At 54.4% G+C, this 22021-nt stretch overlaps 1 protein-coding gene across 1 annotated transcript in view; it reads left to right on the forward strand.

The window, feature by feature from the left end:
- The window catches only part of IQGAP3 (IQ motif containing GTPase activating protein 3), a 36421-nt gene that overhangs the window by 10191 nt on the left and 4209 nt on the right, over positions 1-22021 (forward strand). Inside the window, exons 15-35 of the mRNA XM_063316736.1 lie at positions 1534-1697; positions 2052-2142; positions 2309-2476; positions 2858-3000; positions 3441-3611; positions 4122-4205; positions 4316-4387; positions 5053-5122; positions 5446-5654; positions 6525-6677; positions 7554-7717; positions 10274-10498; positions 10965-11105; positions 12342-12426; positions 13124-13356; positions 13900-14032; positions 14499-14601; positions 17966-18116; positions 19626-19713; positions 20664-20876; positions 21312-21478. Coding sequence (XP_063172806.1) covers positions 1534-1697; positions 2052-2142; positions 2309-2476; positions 2858-3000; positions 3441-3611; positions 4122-4205; positions 4316-4387; positions 5053-5122; positions 5446-5654; positions 6525-6677; positions 7554-7717; positions 10274-10498; positions 10965-11105; positions 12342-12426; positions 13124-13356; positions 13900-14032; positions 14499-14601; positions 17966-18116; positions 19626-19713; positions 20664-20876; positions 21312-21478 — 3028 coding nt within the window. The remainder of the gene's footprint in view (positions 1-1533; positions 1698-2051; positions 2143-2308; positions 2477-2857; positions 3001-3440; positions 3612-4121; positions 4206-4315; positions 4388-5052; positions 5123-5445; positions 5655-6524; positions 6678-7553; positions 7718-10273; positions 10499-10964; positions 11106-12341; positions 12427-13123; positions 13357-13899; positions 14033-14498; positions 14602-17965; positions 18117-19625; positions 19714-20663; positions 20877-21311; positions 21479-22021) is intronic.

Consider the following 22021-nt stretch of genomic DNA (forward strand, 5'->3'; position numbering starts at 1 on the left):
GACAGCTCTGAACAAGTCCACCAAGACACCTGAGGCTTTTTGCAGGTAGCCTTGGGTTATGATGGCAGTTGAGACCAGAATTGTGGTCACTAAGTGATGCAGTTGTAAAGCATGATGTCATGTGACTACATCACTTAGCAACAGCAGTCCCGGTTGCCGTCATAACTCTAAAATGCATAGGTTGTTAAGCGGGAAGCAGCACTAGCATGGCCAGAACTTCAAGGACCAGTCATAAGTCCCCCTCTTTCAGCACCATAGCAACCTTGGGTGGTGGTAACCCAAGGACCGCCTGTACTGCCCAGTGTGGTCCCCCTGCAACCTACTGTATGTTTATGACTTTAATTTTTTCTCCCCAAATGTAGGGTTTTGTATTTGTCCTTGTTGAAATTTGCCTTCCATGTTCCGGCTTGCCAAGATTCACCTGAATTCCAGTGCTGTTGTTTAAGATTTTTCCATTCCCCATCTTTGTGTTATCTTGAACAGATTCTAGAAAAGAGCCCTGCAGTGCAGCCCTTGACCACCACCCCCAGCTTGACACTGTCACTGATGTGCACTCATGGAGCACAACTGATCAACCAGCTCTATATCCATTTAATCACTGCACAGTCAAGCCCACTTTTGCCATCTCTTCTATTAGAATCTTGTCAAATGCAAAGTCACAGTAGGCCATGGCCACCACATTCCTGCCTGCGGTCAACTAAACCAATGACACTATAAAAAAAAAAAGGAGATTGGGTTGTTTTGGCCTAGTTGATGAGCTCCTGCTGGCTCCTGCCAAGCAATGCCTTCCGTTCCATATGAGGTTTTGCCTGGTATGGACATCAAGCTGGCCTTGATCTACTCTTCCCCCGTTTGGAAGAAAACATTTGCCCACCTTGAATCCTCTGGCCCACCCTCCATGAGTTTTGATAGATCTCGGAAGTGGGGTCTGAGGTGACACCTCCGAGCCCCTTCCAGATCCTTGTCTGGTCTTGGGGAGTTAAACTCACTGACGGTAGCCAGGGGCTTCCTAACCAGCTCCGCCACTGTTCCTCTTAGGGGAAAAGACCAAAGTGAAGTAAAATATATTGAATTTCCCCCAGCTGAGGTTTATCCAGGCCAAAGTGCCCCATCACATCAGCCTCCGAGAGGCCCCTCTCTGCTGCTTGGCTCGGCTTTAGGGAAGCAGCTGAGGGGTCCCAAATAGCCCTTCATAGCCCCCTCGGGTTGGCCGCAAAGAGGCTGCAGACCTGTTTTGCCCTCTGGGGCGGAGCGCATAGCTTCTGTTTCTGAAATCGGGGGCCTGCACACAGAGCGCGCTAGCATTGCTTTCCAGAGGGGACGGGACTCATTTCAGAACTACGGAAGTCCAAAGATTCTATTTCCAGGGTTAAAAACCACTGAACATTAAAACGCACAAGGCCCAAACAGGCTAACAGCCAGCGGATTCCTCCAGATAACAACTACGTGCCACTTGAGATAATTCCATCAAATTCTTAAGAAGCATCTCTCTCCGGCCCTCGGTTTAGCCAATGCCTCCCTCTTCTCTTGCAGAAATCCTGGCTGTCCGGCTGATCAACGAGGCTCTGCAGGGTGCCTGTCCAGAGAAGACCCTCGCAGCTTTGCTCCTGCCGTCGGCCGGCTTCTGCGACGTGCTGCTCCCCAGAGCCAAGCGGTACCATTTCATTCTGGCCCAGATGTTGAGGCAGAAAGCCCAGGTAGGAAAAGAAGGGGTGATGTTTGGGGTGGGAACGCCCTATGCTCTGGGCTGCATAGGATAAAGACCCCCTGCTCTTGGTGTGAGGCTTATGGGGGAACCCTGCACGTCCTTGCCCTCTCTGTATGGCTTACCTCACAGGGTTGTTGTGGGAAATGTGCCTTCGATTAGCTTTACCAATGTACTGCAGATTTGGCTTCTGTGAAGCTGGCAAGCGTAGCTTCTCGAGTGCCTTGAAATCTGCCTGCGGAAGCCAAATGTCTGCAAGATGTGGGGGCAAAGCTCAGCTGCCTCCCCGGCTTCTGGGCGACTCAGTCAGAATGGGGCACCGGCTGCTCTTTTCATCTCTGCCCAGGTGACGGGAGATGCCGGAGTGATGCTGTGGTGGGAAGAAATCCGGGAGGGGGTCTGCAGGGCCAACCAAGACAGCAAAGCTGCAAGACGAAGTAAGCCCCGGCCGGGCTGGGAGCCGTGGGCAGGGGTCCCTTCCGGAAGAAAGCGGGTGACAGGCCGTCCGGACTCGAGCGGCCTTTGGGGCTGGGGGAGGAAGATGGGATCGGAAGACGTTCGGCCTCCTGTCCCAGCTGCGGCCGCTTCTGTGCGTTCCCACAGTGGCCCTGGGCATCGCTGCCATTAACCAGGCCGTCAAGGAAGGGAACGCAGCCCAAACCGTCCGCGTCCTGCGCAATCCAGACGTGGGTCTCTGTGGTGTGGTGGTGCAGTGTGCCGTGGCTTATCAGGCGCAGCTTGGTGCTGCTGTGGCTGCGCGAAAGCCTGGAGGTAAATTTAATGGCATGTGGGAAAGACCTTGGGGGATGGAGCAAAGAGATGCTGCCAAGGGAACGTTGGATAAGAGGGGGCAGAGCCCGCAGCTGCATAACTGGAGGAGAAGGAAGCTCAGAAGGGGCCCTCCCTGGCTTCTCGGGCTGTGAAGGAGATGGCGGGAGATTTGTGCCTTCAGACCTGCAAGATTCTCTCAGTGTAGCTTTTATAATAACGTAGAATTAGCTCATCTGGCCGTGTTTCCTGTCTGGTTTATTGGGAGGGCTGACAGTAAAGAAGGGAGGGCCTGGTTCTGCAGCCAAATTCAGGCTTTTTAAATTCTGTAAGACTTTTAGCCTGACCTTCGCCTTTAACATTCTGCTTTTTGGGGGCACGCAGGGGACTCGAAAGCGCCCTGGGTGCGGCACGGGCTGAAAGACGGCACGGAGTACTACTTCAACCTGCGGTCCTTTGAGGGTTTGTGGGAGCGGCCCAGCCCCCCCACCCTCAACTCGGCCCACCTCAGCCGGGAGGAGATCCAGGTGGGTGCTGCAAAGAGCGGCTGCACGAGAGCGGATCCCTCTGTGGAGCCCGGGTGAAGAAGCCCCTCTGGGCTAAACAGTGCAGCCCTGAGCATGGGGGAGCTTGGAGGAGAGACGAGCCGTGAGGGGCAGAGAAGGGGTCTCTTCTGTTTTGGCCCAGGGGCGTTGGCCGTGGCGAGGCAGCCCCTCCCTGGCACGCAGAATGTGGTGGTGGGTCCCAGTCTTGGCACGGCCACCCCCTTTTCCTGCCTCTGCTCTGAGCATTTCCTCCCCCAGAAAAGATGTGGGGGGCAGCACCACTGCCAGGGCCTGCAGGGCGAGGCCTCACGCGCAGCCTGGGATCCTCACAGCAAAGCCCCGGGGATCCTCCCAAGTCGAGCCAGTTTTGGCTTTCTGGCCCTGAGCTGCCCCAACAGGCCTTTCGTGTGTCTCTGCTGCAGGCGGCCATAGCCCGGGTGACGTCTGCCCACGACCGGGAGCGCCTCTGGGAATCCCATGCCCAGCTTGTCCTCCGGCTGCAGGCCCGGATGAGGGGCTTCCTTGTCCGCCGTGAGTGGGCAGCCCGGCGACGGTTCCTGTCCCAGCAGGGGCTGGCTGCTCTTAAAATCCAGGTAGGCTGCAGCAGTTGGTAAGGCCCCCGGAGGAGCTGCCCCTGGGCAGAGAGGTGGTCTCCCCAACCTGGTGCCCTTAAGCTGACCTCCCTCCTCGGTACTCCTCTTGCTGCGTGGGCAGTCCACGGACCCCGTGGCGGAGCAGCTGCTCTGCCAGGAGCCCTTCCGCTCTTTGCCCGGTGGCGGCGGCTGGCCAGGGCAGGTTGGCATCAGCTGCCCTCCGTTCGGCTGGGAGCCCTGCTCTGTAATTGCCGGGGAGGCCCTCTGCACCCAGAGAGGCTGTAGCCCACCGGCCTCTTCCCTTCCTGGGGTAGAACTGGGGAAGGCTATGAAGAGGCAACTCTGGGAAGGGGCAGCCGCTGCTGCTGCTGCTTTGGAGGGAGACCCCCTCCCATCTTTGGTCTGGGAAGGCCAGTGGAAGCAGAGAGAGGGCCAAGGGGAGGATGTGGCGGCCCCAGAGGAGCCGCAGAGAGCAGAGGGTCACCCCGGCCCCTGACCCTGTGCCCCCAGGCCTCCTGGCGTGGATACCAGCAGCGCAGAAGCTACTTGGAGAGGCTGTGCCACCTGCGGAGGAACACAGCCGCTGTGATCAAGGTGAGCTGCATGGGCAGGTGGACGGCTGGTGGCGGCTAGTGGGCTTCTCTATTATGCTGCCAGCGGCAGAAAGTGATTTTGCCTTCCCTCTGCCATCCCTGCCGCGCCAGATTCAGTCCTGGGTACGGATGTGGTATGCCCGAAAACGGTACCTGGAACGCTTGTGCTACTTCAGGAAGAATGTGAGTGTTCCTCTCCCAAGCGTTATGAAGTTGCCTGGCTGGGCGGCTGTTCCACGGTGTCATCTTCCCAGAAGAGACCAGCCGGTGCCTCCGGCGAGCTGTGTTGTGGGCATCTCAACCCTCAGGTTGCTCCTGAATGTGGGGGCTCCATTCTCGACACTACATCCCAAATAAAGTGACGACGATAATAAGTGCTCTTCCCTTATCACCCGCCTTCCCCAATCTGTTCCCTCCAGATGTGCAGGAATGCAGTTCCTAGTGAATGCATGGGGAAGGAAGGGGATGGATTGGAGGGGGGCTTGGCTTTTTACTTCCAGCTCACCGTCTGTTCCCTGTGGTTCTTCTCTGTCCTGAAAGCGGCTGGAAATTGGTGGGACCATTTTCATTCCCTGCTCCTGGGCTGATAATTCTCGAAAGCCTTCCTCAGCCTGCTGCAGCTGTGGGCTAGTAAATCCTGGGAGTTGTACTCTGAGCGCATCTGGACAGCTGTCTTACCAGAAAGGCCTTTCTTTAGAACCCTTGAGAAGTCACTAAATTAACCCAGCCAGGTTCATATCCAACTAAGTAGGGGGGGAAACTTAACCCCTTTTTTTGCTTCTGGGAGCTGGTGACGATGCCACGGCTAGGCTCAAAACAGGCAGTCTCTCTCCTTGCGTCCTTGGCAGGTTCAAGCCGTGATTAAGATCCAGGCTTTCGTACGAGCTAATAAGGCAAGGGAAGATTACAGGATGTTGGGTGAGTGTTCAGATTCCTTGCTTGGGTGTGTGTGAGCTCCATTTAGGTCCCTTCTTCCCCAAACCTGTGGGAATTATTGTTCCCATTTCAGGGTGTGTACATGCGTAAGAGGAACCAATGAAATGCCTGATCTGCAGGTGCCAGCTTTGCTTCTAGGTGTAGCCTGGATAGCCCTGGAGAGCTTCTGAAGCGCAGCACAATTGTGGGGCAATGCGGAGCCCGACTCTGGGCTGAGTAGAGGGGGAAGGTTTCCGTGGGCTCCTGATTCGCAGTGTGGCTGCCACCCAGGTGACGGATGGATTCCGTTCTCCCCTCTCTGCCAGTGCACAGCAGGAACCCCCCCATCAGCATCATCCGGCGCTTTGCCCATCTGCTGGAACAGAGTCAGCAGGACTATGAGGAGGAGCTGGAGCTGCTGGCTCTCCAGGAGAACTTGGTGAGGGGGATCCGCTCCAACCAGCAGCTGGAGAGCGATCTCGATCTTATGGACATCAAAATTGGGTTGCTGGTCAAGAACAGGATCACTCTGCAGGTCAGAAGCGGATGGAACGGATCGCTGCGCACAGAGAGGATTCTGGCTTGGGGCAGAATCGGGGCCTTGTCAGAGCTGGTGGGGCCTTCTTGGTTTGTGGGAAAGGGGTTCAAGCCCTCGCATAAACCACAGGGGCAGGAATTCAGGCACCTTGTCTTGCTTTGTTGAGAAACTGCATCTTTCCCCGGCTTTTGGGGAATTTGTATAGCTATTTGTATAGCTGCCCATCCCCCAAGAAAATGACTCTGGGCGGTGTACCACGCTCAGTTAAAAGAACCAATAAATACCTATAAAACAATCATTAAAGCTATAAAAAACACAAAACAGATGGTGTTAACCGTACTAAGGGAGCCATTGCGAAACCGCCCCGGCCCTTAACCTGGAACTAACCTGAAGAGGCCGGGTGTTAGCCCCCAAAGGAGGAGGACACCACCCTTCACCCACGCGCAGGCCTTTTCCACCAGAAGGCAAAAGCGGTCCTTGCCTCACAGTGGGGCCAGTGAACCGCCCAGCCGGCTGGTCACCTGCGTTCCTGCAGACGGGGGAGCAGCAGAGATGGGTCTCTCCGCAAGCATCCTCCCTCCTGTGGCTGGGCTGCCTGCCTCTTCCAAGGCTGCTGCTTCTGTTTCCTCTTGCCGTGTGTGTGCTGCCAAAGTGGAGGCTGGCGTGACCGCCCTGCTGCCCCTCGACAAGGGGTGCGTTTCCCTTCTGCTCCCTCAGGGGCCCCGCAGCCACCATTCTGAGATAGCCCGTGCCTGTCCTATGCATCTGATTGCGGCCTCGGTCAGTGGCTGTCTTGGCCGGAGAAGAGCGTTTGATGCGGGCGTTGCCCTGGCTGGTCTGCCATTCTTCCGCTTCTCCTCTGGGCAGGAGGTGGTATCGCACTGCAAGAAGCTGACCAAGAAGAACAAAGAGGAACTCTCCAGCATGATGGACTGGAGCAAGGAGAACGGGCTGAAGGCTCTCAGCAAGGAGAGGCGGAAGGCCCTGGAGGCCTATCAGCACCTCTTCTACCACTTGCAGGTGGGTGGGCATCTTCCTGGTGCCAGACCTTTGGTCTCAGACTAACACATCTTACTCAAAGGCACAAGCTTTTGCAAGCTGCAGGTAGTCCTTGCTTAACAACCATTTGTTTAGTGATGGTTCAGACTTACAACAGTGTTGGAAAAAACTACTTATGACCGGTTCTCACACTTATGACTGTTGCAGTGTCCCTGCAGTCACGTGATCACGATTTGGGGCTTGGCAACTGGTTTGCATTTAGGACAGAGAGCAACCCCATGCTGTATTACTGCAGTGCTTCCCAAGCTTGGCCACTTGAAGAGGTGTGGACTTCAACTCCCAGAATTCCCCATAGCTGGCTGGGGAATTCTGGGAGTAGAAGTCCACACCTCTTCAAGTGGCCAAGGTTGAGAAACATTGGTCTACACGGTTACTGAAGAAAAAAGAATTTTCCTCCACTTGGCTGGTTCCAACAGATGGCAGCAAAAGGGTGTAGAAAGTGTATATCCAGGTGCATAATTTTGGGCACACAGGGCAGGTCACCCTACAGATATTAAGGCTGTGAAGCAACTACCGCACATCGTGGGGCAACATCCTGGTGCCTTTTGGATGCTTGTCCTACAATCTCAGTCCCTTTAGGTGAAGCCTGCTACCTGGGGCTGAGGGGAGCCTAAAACCGCTGCCCCCCTCCAGCCCTGCCAATGAGCAGTGGGGGGGCGGGTTGTGGGTTCTGGTTCTCTGCTGGGACTCCTGTGCCCGATCTTCTGGATTGCTTCGGCATAGGAGCTGTTAGCTCTCAGGAGTTACCCTTCGCGTGGGGTGGGCAGATGGGGCCCCTGGTCCAGGAAAGGTGCTGGCATAGAGGTCACCCCTTCCTGCTGCTCTTCCTCCCTCCAGACTCACCCGGTGTACTTGGCCAGGCTGATCATGCAGATGCCGCCCAGCAGGTCCACCAAGTTCATGGAGTCGGTGGTCTTCAGCCTCTACAGCTACGCCTCGGGCACCAGGGAGGCTTACCTCCTGCTCCGGCTGTTTCGGCGTGCCCTGCAAGAGGAGATCACGTAAGTCCCGGGTCTCCCTGGAAGGGACCCTGCTTCTCCCCCGGAAGAGCCGCCGGGCTCTCTCACTGGTTCTGCAGATCTTAACGTGTGCAAGCCCCGGTTTCAGGCGCTGAAGCCGAGCCGGCGGAAGGGTTTGGATGGAACCTGCAGTCCCAAAGCGCTCTCTTTGTGGAACACGTTAGCAGACCGGCAAGCAATCTGTCATGTTGGTTGACGCATGCTACGTTACCTTTTCCCGCAGACCTTAAGAGGGCAAACGATGGCTGGTTTAGAAAAGGAACAGCTGTGTCCTTTGTCATACAGTTTGGACAAAGAGCCTGTTCTGAACTCTTGTATGCCCTGTGCTCCTTATCACTTACAGGTAGTCCTCGCTTAATGACCACAATTGGGACTGGAATTGTGTCAGTTGCTAAGCAAAGCAGTCATTAAGTGAATCCAACCCGATTTTATGACCTTTTTGCAGCGGTCATTAAGCGAATCACCATGGGTATTAAGTGAACCATGTGATTGTTAAGCAAATCATGCAGTTCCCCATTGATTTTGCTTGCCAGAAGCTGGGCTGGAAGGTCAAAAATGGCGATCACGTGACTGCAGGACACTGCGACGATCATAAATGCAAACCAGTTGCCAAGTGCCCAAATCATGATCACATGACTGCGGGGCATGCTGCAATGGTTATAAATGTGAGGAACAGTTGCAAGTTGGTTTTTTCAGCACCATCGTGTGAGCCATCACTTAAACAAATGGTTGTTAAGTGAGGACTACCTGTATTCCCTTTCCTGCCAGTATTTTGATTTATGCAACTTATCATGTACCTAAACATGGTCTGGGTTAGGGCTGCTGAGGTTTACTGATTTCAGGGTCCAGCACTGGATCCACCATACTAGAGGACGAGATCCAGAAAAGCCGTCTGGTACCGTTAGAGGCTTCTCAGGCTCAGTGCCATCAAAACGAGATGGCCCTGGAAGCCCAGTGCAGGGTTTCTCAACCAGGGTTCCCTAGCACCTTAGGGTCCCCGAGGGGTCATTAGGGGTTCCCTGGGAGATCACGATTTATTTAAAAAATCATTTCAGATTCAGGCAACTTCACATTAAAGAGGTAAGTTCCATTCTTCATTTTTAGTTTAAGAACACTGTTACACGTGAAACAAATATGATAATTTCGTAACTTCCAGCCCGTATTTGAGCCTGAATGTGAAGGGGTTCCCCAAGGCCTGAAAGATATCCCAAGGGTTCCTCCAGGGTCAAAAGGTGGAGAAAGGCTGGCCTAGAGGGTGTGCACAGAGCGCAAGCCCTCTGCATGGGTTGCTCTTTCTCCCCAAAGCTTTACCTCTGGGTAAAGCAAATACGCAATATCCCTCAGTGATTCCCAAGAAAGAGGAGCTGAAAGCCGGCGTGATCAGCACAAGCTCCGTTAAAGGTAAATTACAGGAGCGAATATGCAGCACTCCCTGTGACGGACCACAGGCGCATGTGCTGTTGTGGCGTGCCCGTGTCAAGGGGCTGGTTTGCAACGTTTTATAACCATCGTGCTGAGCGTGTGCAAAACACGTTGTGTGAGAAACTTCCTTATCAGCCCATGAAACGCCTTTCCTGTGAACTCCTCGGTATCTCTGCAGCTGGCCTGACCCCCACGTGCGTTCCCAGACACAGCCTGGGCTGTGCTGGGCATCCTGCTATTTTTTATACTACATTCGTGCAGCGATTAAACGTGGCGTTAGCTTGGTTCAGGGTACGCAGTTACCTTTTAATTGCCAACCATGGGAGGAGGGGTCGTTACTCTGCAGGGGCCGTTTAGCCCATAGAACCCGATCCTCTGCACAAGGTGCCATTTGGTTCGGACGTGCTGGAAAGATGCAAAGAGGCTTCCTGCATCGATGCAGGCCCAGCAAGAGGGAATATTGGCCAGGGAGGGGTCAGTCTGAGCCTATCCCTAACCCTTTCCCTGTTTCTCAGGCTCAACAGCTCTTTTTGCACCTGTTGTAACGTCTCTGAATACAGGTAGTCCTTGCTTAACAACTATTTGTTTAGTGACGGCTCGGACTTATGAAGGTGCTGAGAAAATTGACTTACAACTGGTCCTCACGCTTAAGACAGTCGCTGTGTCTCCACTGTTACGTGATCGCAATTTGGGTGCTTGGCAACCAATTCGCATTTATGACCATTGCAGCATCCAGAGGTCACAGGATTGCCGTTTTCAACCTTCCTGGCCAGCTTCTGGCAAGCAGAATCAATGGGAACCACATGATTTGCTTAACGGCCGCAGTGATTCGCTTAACCACCACCACAAAAAAGGTCATAAAATCAAGTCAGATTCACTTAATGACCACCTTGCTTAGTAACTGAAATTCTGGTCCCAATTGTGATTGTTAAGCAAGGACTACCTGTTCTTTCTCCAAGGTCATCTTTGTGGCTCAGTACATGCACTAAGAGTTCAAACGTACAGTTTCTGAAGTAAAATGAAGCTGGCCACAGGGGGGGTCTCCCTCCTCCCAGGTCTGAGGTGCCGCTCGGTGCCTTGGCTGCATGCAGGATGCTGCCTCTGTCTTCCTTCCAGGTCAAAAGTGACTCAGCTCCGGGAGATCCTGACGGGGAACCCAACCGTGATCCGTATGGTGGTGAGCTTTTATCGCAACGTGCGTGGGCAGAACGCCTTGCGCCAGATCCTGGGAGAGCCAGTGCAGGAAGTTCTGCAGAACAGAAGCCTGAGCATTCGCACGAGCCCCGTGGAGATCTACAGGGGGTGGATCAACGAAATGGAGTCCCGGAGCGGACAAAAGAGGTTGGTGGGCATAACTGGCATTTTCCCCCTCTGCTTGGCACTGTTCAGAATGGGCTGGACGTGAATCCCACCCAAGGGTGGTCTCGTGGCTTCAGGCTCCAAGAGCTGCAGTCCCAAAGTGTGAATAGGATCCCTCGCAAAAAGTATCAAAGAGATTGGATGTTATGTCTTCTGTAATAAAAAGCAAAGAAGCTTGAGTGGAGTTCAAGGGGCTTCTCTCCCCCTTCGTGGGGTCTCGGAGAAGGTGGCCAGAGAGGAAAGGTTGGGGGGGGCTTGCAAGAAACAAGGGGAACAGAAATGTGGCCCTTATAAGCACCCCACAATGTCCCTTCTGTGTGGCGGCACAATGACACTGACGATCAAGCATGGGAGGTTGGTTGGGGGGGGGTAGAAATGGAAACCGGGATTAAATTCTGCTCTCTTGTCAGTCAGATCTAGTTGCTGCCGCTGTTTTTCCTCCCCGCAGCAACCTGCCGTACAACGTCACCCCCGAACAAGCCCTCGGTCACCCCGAGGTCCAGAAGCGGCTGGACGCCTCCCTCGGCCATCTCCTCGTGCTGGCGGACAAGTTTCTCTCGGCCATCCTCTCTTCGGTGGACAAAATCCCGTATGGATTTAGCGCTGCGTCTCTTTCGTTGCACTGCCTTGTTCGGTCGTTCTTAGACTGGTGTTGGCGCGTGGCCTCCAACCTGCCCTGCTCCAGCAAGAAAGAAAATGGCAGTGGCCATAATCTCGTGAGATTTCAGGCATTAACCCTGAAATTGTGCTGGAGTTTCAGGCACGATCACTGAGCCCTCGTGAAGTTTCAGGCCGGGGTGTCTGTAGCGTAGGCAGACCTAAAAACAGGCCGAGCTTCAGACCATGCTGCAGACACCTGTCTTGGGCCAATCAGCCCCTGCAACGTTGCCAGCCCTCTGGGTTTAAACAATAATAGGAATCCTTACTGCTTTGCAGTGTAAAATCCATACCCAGGAAGGTACCCACCCAAAAGAGTGGTAAAAATTCCTGAGTCATATTTGCTTACTTACATCTTTCTCTTCCTCCAAAAAGTGAAAGACACCCCAACTTGCAACTTCCCTTTGCAGCAACCCTGTGAGGTGGACTGAGCCAGAGAAAGAGGGAGAGATTAGGCAAAATCATGGCTAGATGGGACCCCACCTGGGGCCTGCCCATACAGGTAGTCCTCGACTTACGACTACGATTGGAACTGGAACTTCTGCTAAGCAAGGTGGTTAAGTAAGTCACGCCTGATTTTGAGACCTTTTTTGCCACGGTCATTAAGTGAATCACCACGATTGATAAGCGGGTCACCATGGTCATTAAGCAAATCCGACTTCACCCATTGGTTTTGCTTGTCAGAAGCCTGCTGGGAAAGTGACAAATGGTGATCACATGACCCTGAAATGCCGCAACCATCATAAGTGCGAGCTGGTTGCCAAGCACCTGAATTTTGGTCACATGGCTGCAGGGACACTGTGATGGTCAGAAGTGTGAGGACCAGTCATAAGTCACTTTTTCCAGCGCTGTCATAACTTTGAACAGTCACTAAACAAAAGGTCTTAAGTTGAGGACTACCTGTAGTTCCCTTTCCTCATCAGCATCCTGGGTAGACAGGGCAGCTCTTACTCCCATCAAATTAACATTTGCCAAAGCCATGTTTCTACTGAATTGTTCCAGACCGGAGAGGGGGCACAGATGGACTACATTTTGCCCTTGCAGTGTGCTTTTCCTGACCTGCGGCTCTGGGTCCTTCCACCATCTCTTGGGACACTCGGGGGCCGTGTCTAGGCAGCTTGGGCCTACCTCCTGCCTACCCACAAATAAAACCCGGCTCTCCTTCCAGGTATGGGATGCGCTACATGGCCAAGGTCTTGAAGACAACCTTGACTGAGAAGTTTCCAGATGCCTCCAAGGAAGAGATCTACAAGGTCTGGAGCCTGGAGGGTGGGCCAGGGAAGAAGGGCAGAACCGGGGTCTGACCCTCACTCTTAGCTGCTGTGTTCCCTCCATTTAAGGTTATTTTGGCTTCTCAGTTTCTCAGGCAGCATTAGAACATTCACATCACCGTGTGATGAGCTTCGGGGCAGGGATGCGTAACTCTTTCTGCTCTGCAGGATGTCCTTGGCCTTTGAAAACATTAATTTTAACTAAACAAAATGAAAGGCACTTGTAAAGATAGTGACTATGAATGTCACAGCAGGTGATACCACCCACCTGATTTTATTGACTTGAAAACTCACCTTGACCTGGTTAGTCCTCAGATGGGAAACCACCAGGAAGTCCCCAGAGGAAACATCCCAGAGGGCAGAATGGGAAGCCACTTCTGTCCTATACTGCTGCCAAGAAAAGCGGGTCTGTGGCGTTACAGGGAGTTGCCTTCAGCTCAAGGAAAGCCTTATTTTACTATGTCCCCTGCAGTGGCCAGCCCCACCCCAGCAGCTGTTTTGCAGGAGTGCCAATATTTTGAGTTGATGTCCTCAAAGTTCCTGAGCCCCAAGGACAGACAATGGGTGGGTCAACAGAAGACGTGTCGGGGTGTGGGCAGCGCACTTCCCCTCTCCGATGGGGCTGCCTGTGACCCACTTTTTTTCTCCTTGAAGTGAGACGTGATCCCTCCTGTCTTAGGTGGTGGGCAATCTGCTCTATTACCGCTTCATGAACCCGGCTGTGGTGGCGCCCGATGGCTTTGATGTCGTGGATCTCTCTGCTGGAGCCCCCCTGCACCCTGACCAACGACGCAATTTGGCCTCCGTGGCCAAGATCCTGCAGCACGCGGCCGCCAACCAGCTGTTTGAGGGAGAAAACAGCCACCTGAACGTGGTAAATCAGTACCTGGAGGAAACGCACCAGAAGTTCAGGTTGGTCAGGAGAAGAAATGCTGTCTCCTCCCTGTTACCATCAGATCTTTCCCTTCACCCTCAAGAAGGAACAAGATGGTTGTCCTTCCTCCTCTGAGAGTGATGGGACTGCTGCCTGTCCCTTGTCCAGATCTCTCTGCCACTTCGATGTCTGCGCTGGCATCCCTGACCCTTTACATGGGGGTCACCCCCAGTACCCAGCTTATGCGGGCAGCATATAATCAATCCCACCTGCTCAGCCTCTGGCTGGCTTGAGCTTTTTTGGTCCAAAGGCAGATGCGAGAGTGAACTTCTTCCGTCTGCTCAAAATGGCGCCTCAGCCTGAAGAGTCCGTTGGAGTTGGGCGGCTAATAAATTCAAATAAATAAAATAAATAAAACATCCGAGGGTGTGATAGAGAGCATGCCTTTCAGATCTTGGTCTTGGCTGTTCATGGGGGAGGGAGGGAGGGGAGGGGAGGGGAGGGGAGGGGGCCCACCACCCTCCCTCCCTCCCTCCCTCCCTCCCTCATTTGTTTCTGTTTTTCCTTTCTGTACCTTCCAGGGCATTTTTCAGCGCAGCCTGTTCGGTCCCTGAACCAGAAGAGAGGTTTGATGTGGACAAATATTCCGAGATGGTTGCCATCACCAAACCGGTGGTCTACGTCACAGTTGGGGAGCTGGTTAACACCCACAAGGTGCAGACATGAGATTGCAGCTGAGCCTGTCAAAAGCCTGCTTTAAGGGAAGGGGGAGTGGCTTTCGCACACTGGCTGAACCAAAATCCGGCTCGCTCGCTTGTGATTTTGTGCTTTACGGCCTGGCGTGTGCAAATCCGGCGACCTCTGGCTTTTTAAAAATAAACTCATGGTTGTTATAGACCTGCCCCGTGGACCCACTTGCCCCGAGTTGCCCCCTTGGCTGTACCTCTTTCCAGAAGCCGTTTGCTTTAGAGTAGCTGCCTAGGGATGCGTCATTGGACAGTTTTGGACTCTCTGTTTACCCCTCCACTGGTTCATAATTTCAGCACTGTATTTTGGCTACTTGAACCATCTTCGTTTTGCCCACAATTTGGATAGCCCATTTTGATAGGCAGGTGGCGTGCAACAACGAAAAGGGGATGTCCTTACCCTGCTTGTTCCTCTGCCTTTGCCAATGGCACAGCTGCTCCTGGAGCACCAGCGCTTCCTGGCTCCCGATCCTCAGGATTCTCTGCACAAGCTTTTGCAAGATCTTGGAGAGGTGCCGACCGTTCCCTCGTTAATCGGTAAGCAGATGGACGGTGTCCTCCCAATCACACAGTGTTTCTCAACCTTGGCAATTTTGAGACGGGTGGACTTCAGTTCCCAGAATTCCCCAGCCAGCATGGAGTTGCTCTCTGTTTCTGCCAGAAATAGGAGGACTCTGAAAGCACCTTTTCCGATTTGCATATTTTGCAAAAGCTTACAGTTTTAATAAAATTTGTGAGTTGGAAAAGGTGCCACCAGACTCTTCCTGATATGGGGCTGCCATAGACTAGCATGTCTCTGCTCCTCCAACATCTCAGTTCCTGCATTTGTAAGCATAAACCAGGTTTTTCAAAGAGAGCCACGGCCTGACCATTGGCGGATTCAGCCCCAACTCCCAGGTTTGGGGGCCTTCAGCAAGATGCCCCTTCTGTGTTTGTTTGAGACCCTGCCCTTTAGGTGGGGTGCAGCCCAGCCCCACAGGGCCACTACCGAATTTGCTGGCTGTTCCTCCATTCAACTGGCAGTGCCACTTAATCCCATCCTACTGGCAGTGCCTCCTCCCAACTTCAAAATGTCAACCCCAATACACATGTGAAGATGGCAGCTACAGATGCCAACAGCCATCCTGTTGCTGCTGCTGGCAAGGGGGTTGCCCTCAGCCCCCAGGATTGCTCTAGGGTGGCAGAAGTTGCCTCCTGGCCTGGGGTGACAGCCTGCCACAAAAGCCATTCTGTACTTTTAGCGGGACAAATCCATTTTGCCTTGGGGCAAAGGAGCAGAGCGGCTGAGTCCGCAGCCTCCCTCTCTCTCAGCATCTTCCCGGCCCTGATCTGTATCCTCTTCTCTCCTAATTGCTATTGGCATCTTTTCACTCTTAAGAACACTGGGCGGCTGCAAGGGCATTCCATGGCACATCAGTCTGCAAGCATGACATTAATCGTGCTCCTTGGCAGAGAACATTTCCGTGTAACTGAGAGTCAAAACTCTTCTTTCTATCAGTCCCTGGGAAGCAGGGACGTAATCCAGGAAACGTGCTTGCCGTTTGGCCATAGAGAATGAAATGTAGATGACTACAGCCTTCGTTGAGAGGTCCCCAAATCCACTGATGTGTGCCCAAGCCAACAGCACAGTGGCAGAAATTAACGAGGAGGCCTTGGGGATTTCCAACTACTTGTGCCTATTATCTCCTGAATGCCTGTGGATCAGAAAGGGTTTGGAGTCAGTCTGTTAAACTAATTTTGAAAAGATCACGCCATGCATTTTGCTTCCTTCTGTTATCACAATGCTATTCCCCAATATACAGGAGGAATATTTATTATTTATTTATTCAATTCATATAGCCGCCCATCTCAAACCAGTGACTCTGGGTGGCTAACTATCATTAAATATGCTTTTTGTGTGTCCTTCACGAAAATCCCAGCAGTCACTTGGACTGTTAAACTCGTTCTGTGAATTGGCCACTGGGCAATAAGCAAGAGGTATCACCAGAGAAAAGGAAGTCCTTCTGGCAAGGGCCTCGAGATGACACATTGTGGTTCTTGGCAAATGAAGCAGGGCCTCTCCAACAAAACAGGGGTCCAGTGTGTTTCCCCACCCTGAGTGGTTCAGGCTGTTACATGCTGAGACCAAACCTTGATCCTGGCTCAGTAGCAAATCAGCAGCTCCTGGAGAACTTTGCCAGGGTGGAACGTGAGCGCAGGCAGAGGTGCTGCTCAGAACCGGCTGCGGCTTCTGGGTCAAGCACACAGGCAGCCCTGCACTGAGCGCATGGTGATGGCAGAAAGGGAAAAAGCAATGTTTCAAAGCTGTTTCTGCTGCAGAACTGAAAGGTTGAATCCATCAGCCCTGTGGAGCGCAGCAGAGCAGTTCCTTGGTTGCCCCAAGGGTGGGCAAGGTCAGATTTGGCGGCAGGAGGGCCAAAGGTACAGCCCTGCCAGCAGTCTGGGGAGGGAGGGAGACCTCAGAGCCGGTGACTCTTCTTCCCAGAAGGGGACAAGCTCAGGGAGGTAGAGCTCGGCCTGCTTCTGAGCGGCGCTGGGCAACGAGACCGCCACAGCCGGCTGGAGCACAGACAAGAACTGTGCCAGCTTTAGGGATCCACAGGCACTGGTTGAGCCATTCGGTGTAACCCCCCTCTTGGGCCATGTTCAGTCTGGCAAATGCCCTTGGGGAGACCCAGGCCAGCACAACCTCTGCCTGCTCCCCATTGAGGCCACAAAGCAGTTGCTCCAGAGAACAGTTGGCCCATTCGCCAGCCTTCCTCATCTGATGCCAGAGCAAACTGCTTGAAGCTGTGTAAGGGCTCTGCCAGCCCCGTGCCAATACTGGCACCGGCTTTTTCTTGGCTCAGCTGCTTATGCTTTCAGGGGGAGCCAAATAGGAGGACGAGGCTGCACCAGAAGGCAGCCTACCCACTACACCAAGATCCCTCATGGGGTTTCTATTGGTATGTGTCTTACCTGATTGGCTTCTACTCTGTATTTCATTAATTGTTGCCCAGACTGTGTGCACCTAGTCTGAAGGTGTCAATCATGCTGTTCTTGTGCATGGTCCTTGTGCCTTCTGGAAGCTAACGAAGGCTGAAGTAGAAAGGGTGCATTTGGGATGTGGTCCTTCACCACCACCATCTGCTCATTTTTTATTTTTGCTCCTGTTGATTTTTTAAGTTCTGGGCTTTGTCCCTGGTCAAGCCACAGGACTTAAACCATCGACGTGGACCGGCACTCTCCCTCCGGGATACTGGGAGCAAAATATGCACAGAAACAGTGGATAGGCTGCGTGCATTGGCCAGTAGGACTCAAAAGACTTAAACCACCTGCAAATCAATCACTTCTGTTGTATGGCAGCACAAAATCCTACGCTGTCATCCGGCGTAAAGCTGGAAGAGGAAACATGGACAGGTTTCACTGACTTCCAGTAGGAGGACTTTTAAGCAAATGAGCTGTTGATTTCAAAAGTGCGTTCCTTTAAAAAATTGCTGCGTACCTTTTGTAGAACATGCTGACTGTAGCATTTAAAGCAGGCATTGTGAGGGGCAGTCTACATTGCCAGCTCCCTCCCCACCCCGTCCCTGTGGCTTAAATCCTGTGCCCCCCTCTGCTACTTGCAGCGGGGGAATCACTAACCCACTCGCCCCCAGTCCCTGAGTGGGTTCGTTTGCCCAAGGGCCACCGATGCCCGAGCAGGACTGTTTCTTAAGGCCAGATGGCAGCAACGGTCACCACGCCTGGCTGCCGGCCTTTGCAGAGAACGTCACCGCTGCTGATTCCGGCTCACTCCCTGCCCTTCAGGCCAATACTGCTGGCCTGCCACGGTTTAGGCTCATAATCCACGCAGGCTTCTGGCTGGCTTTATTCCTTTGCTCCTTTGAATTTGATTTGTCCGACTGCTACCTTTTTGCAGGGCACAGCCTGGGGCAAGGGGCGAGCAGGAACTGGGAGCAGGCGCTGTCTCAGCTCTCCAGAACGGAGCTGTCGCTCACGCTGAGCAGCAAAGGAGGCATGGTGGAGGCTGACGCCAAGGGGGAAACGGACTCCCAAGGCCTGTGGCTAAGGTGGGTGGCTGCATCTGGGCATCGCCTTGCGCGGGAGGTAGTAGATCCTGACTCACCCACCCTAAAATCTTGGGAATCGTGGGTGGGTGATGAACAGGAGTGCAAAGGGCATCACAGATGCTTCACAAGTGGCCCAGCAATACAGGAAGCCTGTGTAAATGGAGAAAGCACAGCATTACAAGTAGTCCTCGACAGCAATTGGGACCAGAAGTTCTGTCGCTGAGCTTTGTGACCGTAAAGCACGATGTCACATGGTCGCATTGTTTAGCGACGGCAATCCTGGCAGTCCCTTTGCTGCTTTTAAGCAACAGTCACAGGTTGTTAAGCAAGGACCTTGCTGACCTCGTTAAGCAAAGTCAGTGGAGAAGCTGGCCGGAAGCTGCCCGTTCCAGGCAGCTGGCAAGCAGGCAGGTAAGTAGCTGTTGCCAGGTAGGGAGGTTGCGTGGGTGGCTGGCATGAGCTGAGCAGCGCTGGGGAAGTGGGAAACTCACTGGAGTGACTTGCAACCTTCCTGCTGGCTTCCCCATTGACTTTGCTTGTGACTGCGGTCGTAAGTACCACTCATTCAGCGCCGTCATAACTTCGAACAGTTGCTGAACAAGCAGTCAGTAAGCGAGGACTACCTTGTGTTTTGCTGAACCAGATTTTAACAAATCCATTTCACTGCAGCAAAAGTTGGGTGCCAGGAGTCCCCCAAAGCTTGCAGAGTCTCTATTCAACTCCCTCATGTCGAGTTCATGGACACGCTCACGGGGTGGTCTTGCCAACAGTGCTGACCCAGAATTTGCTCCTATCGTTTTCTTAATCTCTGGGGGTCTCCCCTCCAGGCCTTAACCAGGTCTGATGCAGCGTAGCCTAGCCGGATGCGGCCACTGGCTGTGAAGGGACCATTAAGGCAGTGAATATTGAGAGCAGCAACCAGATGTGGATCAAGGCAGCCTCTTGTTTTCCTCATTGGCCCTGAGATTAGATTCACACATCAGCCTCTTCCCTATTGCGCCTTATGCCTGGGGTTGCGTGTTGTGTGGACATCAGCATTGCGGTTGCAAACTATGGGATACAGTTGGACCGCGTGAATCTTGCTCCTGTGGCTGATTGAGGAAGCCATTCTCAATCAAATGGTAGCTTCGTGCAGAATTCCGAATGCCCCTTTTTGCTCCACAGTTTTGTTAACAAGGGCCACTGGAAAAGAATCACTCTTACCACCCTGTTTACTTGGTAGTAAAATCTGTCCTTAAAGAGGATTAATTCCGAGTAAGTTTTTTCTAGGATCATGGCAAAACAATCTCAGGCGGTGTTCCTTTGCCCGATCCCCCCAGATCCTCCTGCAGGCTTCAGCACTGCCGGCCGAGCCTCGCGGGGCAGCGTCTCGATGACCGGTTTAGCCGCTGACCTGCATTTCAGCAGTGAGCCCTGCTGAGAGCCGGCAGGAAGGGGGAAAGACCTCTTGCTCTCTCGCTGCTGACGGTGACCCGGGTCCCTGTTTTCCTCTGTTCTTTCATTCTGAAGTACCAAACAGATGCTGGTGGATGTGATCCGGTCACACCCCGGAGGCTCCCTGGCTGAGATCCTGCATGCAACGGCGTCGGAGGACGAGGTCGGCTGAGTGTTCACAGTATGAGGGGCTTGATGGGGAACTGCTTGCCCAGAAAGTGGGGGCGAGGGGGCTTCCCAGATGCATCCAAGCAGAGTCCAGATGGGCGTCTGCACCCAGGGCGCTTTGATCTGGATTCCTCCACACAACGGGTGTGTTGCCGAGTGGCTTCGAGCCCCAGGAGCCCGCCGGAAAGGAGCAGGACGAAGCTTGTGAGCTGTGGAGGATGGGAGGTGCAGGCACAGGTGCTCTGAGCCGGGGAAGGAGTCCCCTAGTTCCAGGATTGCTAGGAAGTAATAAAACGGGAGGTGATGGCGGAAACAGACCCTTTCGGACGACTCCTGGAGGCATAATAGGGTGAAACGGGGAACAGCCTCCTTCCCGAGATGGCCCTGGCCCTGGCCCTGGCCCTGGCCACGTTGGCTTTCAGGGAGGCAGGAAAAACTTTGCTTTGGGACTGGGACAGAATCACAGAACCCCCGGTTGGAAGGGGCCTTGGAGGTCTTCTAGTCCAACCCCCTGCCTAAGCCCAAGGCAGGAGTCCTCGTGCAGGACTCCTCGGACAGATGGCTTGCGATCTTCTCTTGAAAACCTCCAGCAATGGAGCACCCACTGCTCCAGGATGATTGGAGCTGCCTCTCTGGGGAGGGACGCAAGTGTGATTTCCCGGCTGCGCATTCATGTTCGGGTTGCTGCTGAATTTGTTTATCTCGTTCGGGTCTGCCCAAAGTTGCAGCGTTGCACCCGGGCATGCCTTGGAGAACAACCGTTTGGAAGACCCTTTGCTCTCCACTGGCTCGGCCTTGGAAGACCATTGCCGCCCTCCGAGATGGGGAAGCGGCTCCAGAACTGCTGCGTCCCGGGAACCTGGGTGCTCTTCCCCCTCCTCGCCGCACGAGGGGACCCTTCCTCCACCTTCCCAACGGGGCCCTTCTTCCCTTCCTTTTCCGCAGGAGCAGCTCCACCGTCAGCTCGTGGGCAGACGGGCCTTTTGCCACCCGCAGAGCGAGCAGCGGGCGCTGCACCGCCTCTCCCGGCCCGGCAGCAGCCACCTTTCCCTCGCGGAGAAGAAGGAGAAAATCTTCGGAAACCTGCGGAGCCTGGAGCGCCTGGGTTTGGTGGGCTCGGCCGTCCCGTCCCAGGCTCTCCTCAGTGAGATTGCCAAGGTAGCCTGGGCGGTGGAGAGGGTGCCCCCGGAGCACAGGACTGGCCAGACCCCATGGGAAATGGGCCACAGACGCCATTGGCCTCTTGCCTTCTGGCCCGCCTCATTGGGCGGTTGTGCAACCTGGCTGATAGCCACTGTAAAATAGAAGGAGTTAAACTGCGGGGAAGCTGTTGCTAGGGCTGGCTGTGGGAGAGGGTTCCTCTCCTGAAGGGCCTGAGATCGTGGCCAGAGGGGGGCATCCTGCAGCTGTTGCAAAGCGGGAGGAGGGGCTCTCTGTCTTCTGGCTGGGGAATTCCGGGAGTTGAAGTCCACACAGTTTAAAGTTGCCGAGGTTGAGAAATGCTGCCCTAGGTGCCCGTGTGGGGGCGGGACGGGGCGGGGGTCCCTCATGCAGGAGGGTGATGCGTTGGGCTGGTCTTCCCCCCTCCCGCAGGACATCTGCTCCCAGAGGCAACACCGGCAGCGCCGCAGGGCGCAGCTGGCAAAGCTGCAGCAGACTCTGCGAGGCCTCGGCTCCAAGCGGAGGTTCTACGAGGAGCAGGTGGATTACTACCAACGGTACATCCGGGCCTGCCTGGACCACCTGGCCTCTGGAAGCAGGTACAGGGCCCGGTGGCTTGGGCGCAAGCGGCCCCTCGCTTGGAGCAGAGGGAGGGCGGCACCCGGCCTCTCTCGCCCTCTGCCTCGGGAGCTGCCCTGGACACGTTGCCTAGTAGAGTGCCTGCTCGGGGTGGAAAGAAAGCGGGGAAGGGGCTCCCCGGCCTCTCCCGATTGTGAAGCAATCTGCCGGCTGCCGTCTTCCCCTCGGAATACGCCCCATGGCCCAGGGCTGTCCTCGGTAGGGAGGCGCTCCACCTGCCTCACCCTCCACAGGGCATCCTTTCCTTGTGGTTTTTCAGGCGGGGTAGCCGAAGAGCATTGCAGACGCTGCTCCTCGGAAAGGCCTTACGTCCCTGGCCTCCACTGTGCCTTCCCTTCCCCAACAGAGTTCCCCTCCCGCAGCCTTTCTTGACTGGTGGCGATGCCCGTGTTGTGCCCACCATGAGTCCACCCTGCGAAGGCTGACAGAGACCGCCTGGCGTTCAGCAGGGCTCAGGAGTCCAGCTGAGCACCAAGCAGAAGGGAGGCCCAACCGGGTGGCGG

The sequence above is a fragment of the Candoia aspera genome, chromosome 17 (assembly GCF_035149785.1).
Source record: "Candoia aspera isolate rCanAsp1 chromosome 17, rCanAsp1.hap2, whole genome shotgun sequence".
Classification (NCBI taxonomy): Eukaryota; Metazoa; Chordata; class Lepidosauria; order Squamata; family Boidae; genus Candoia; species Candoia aspera.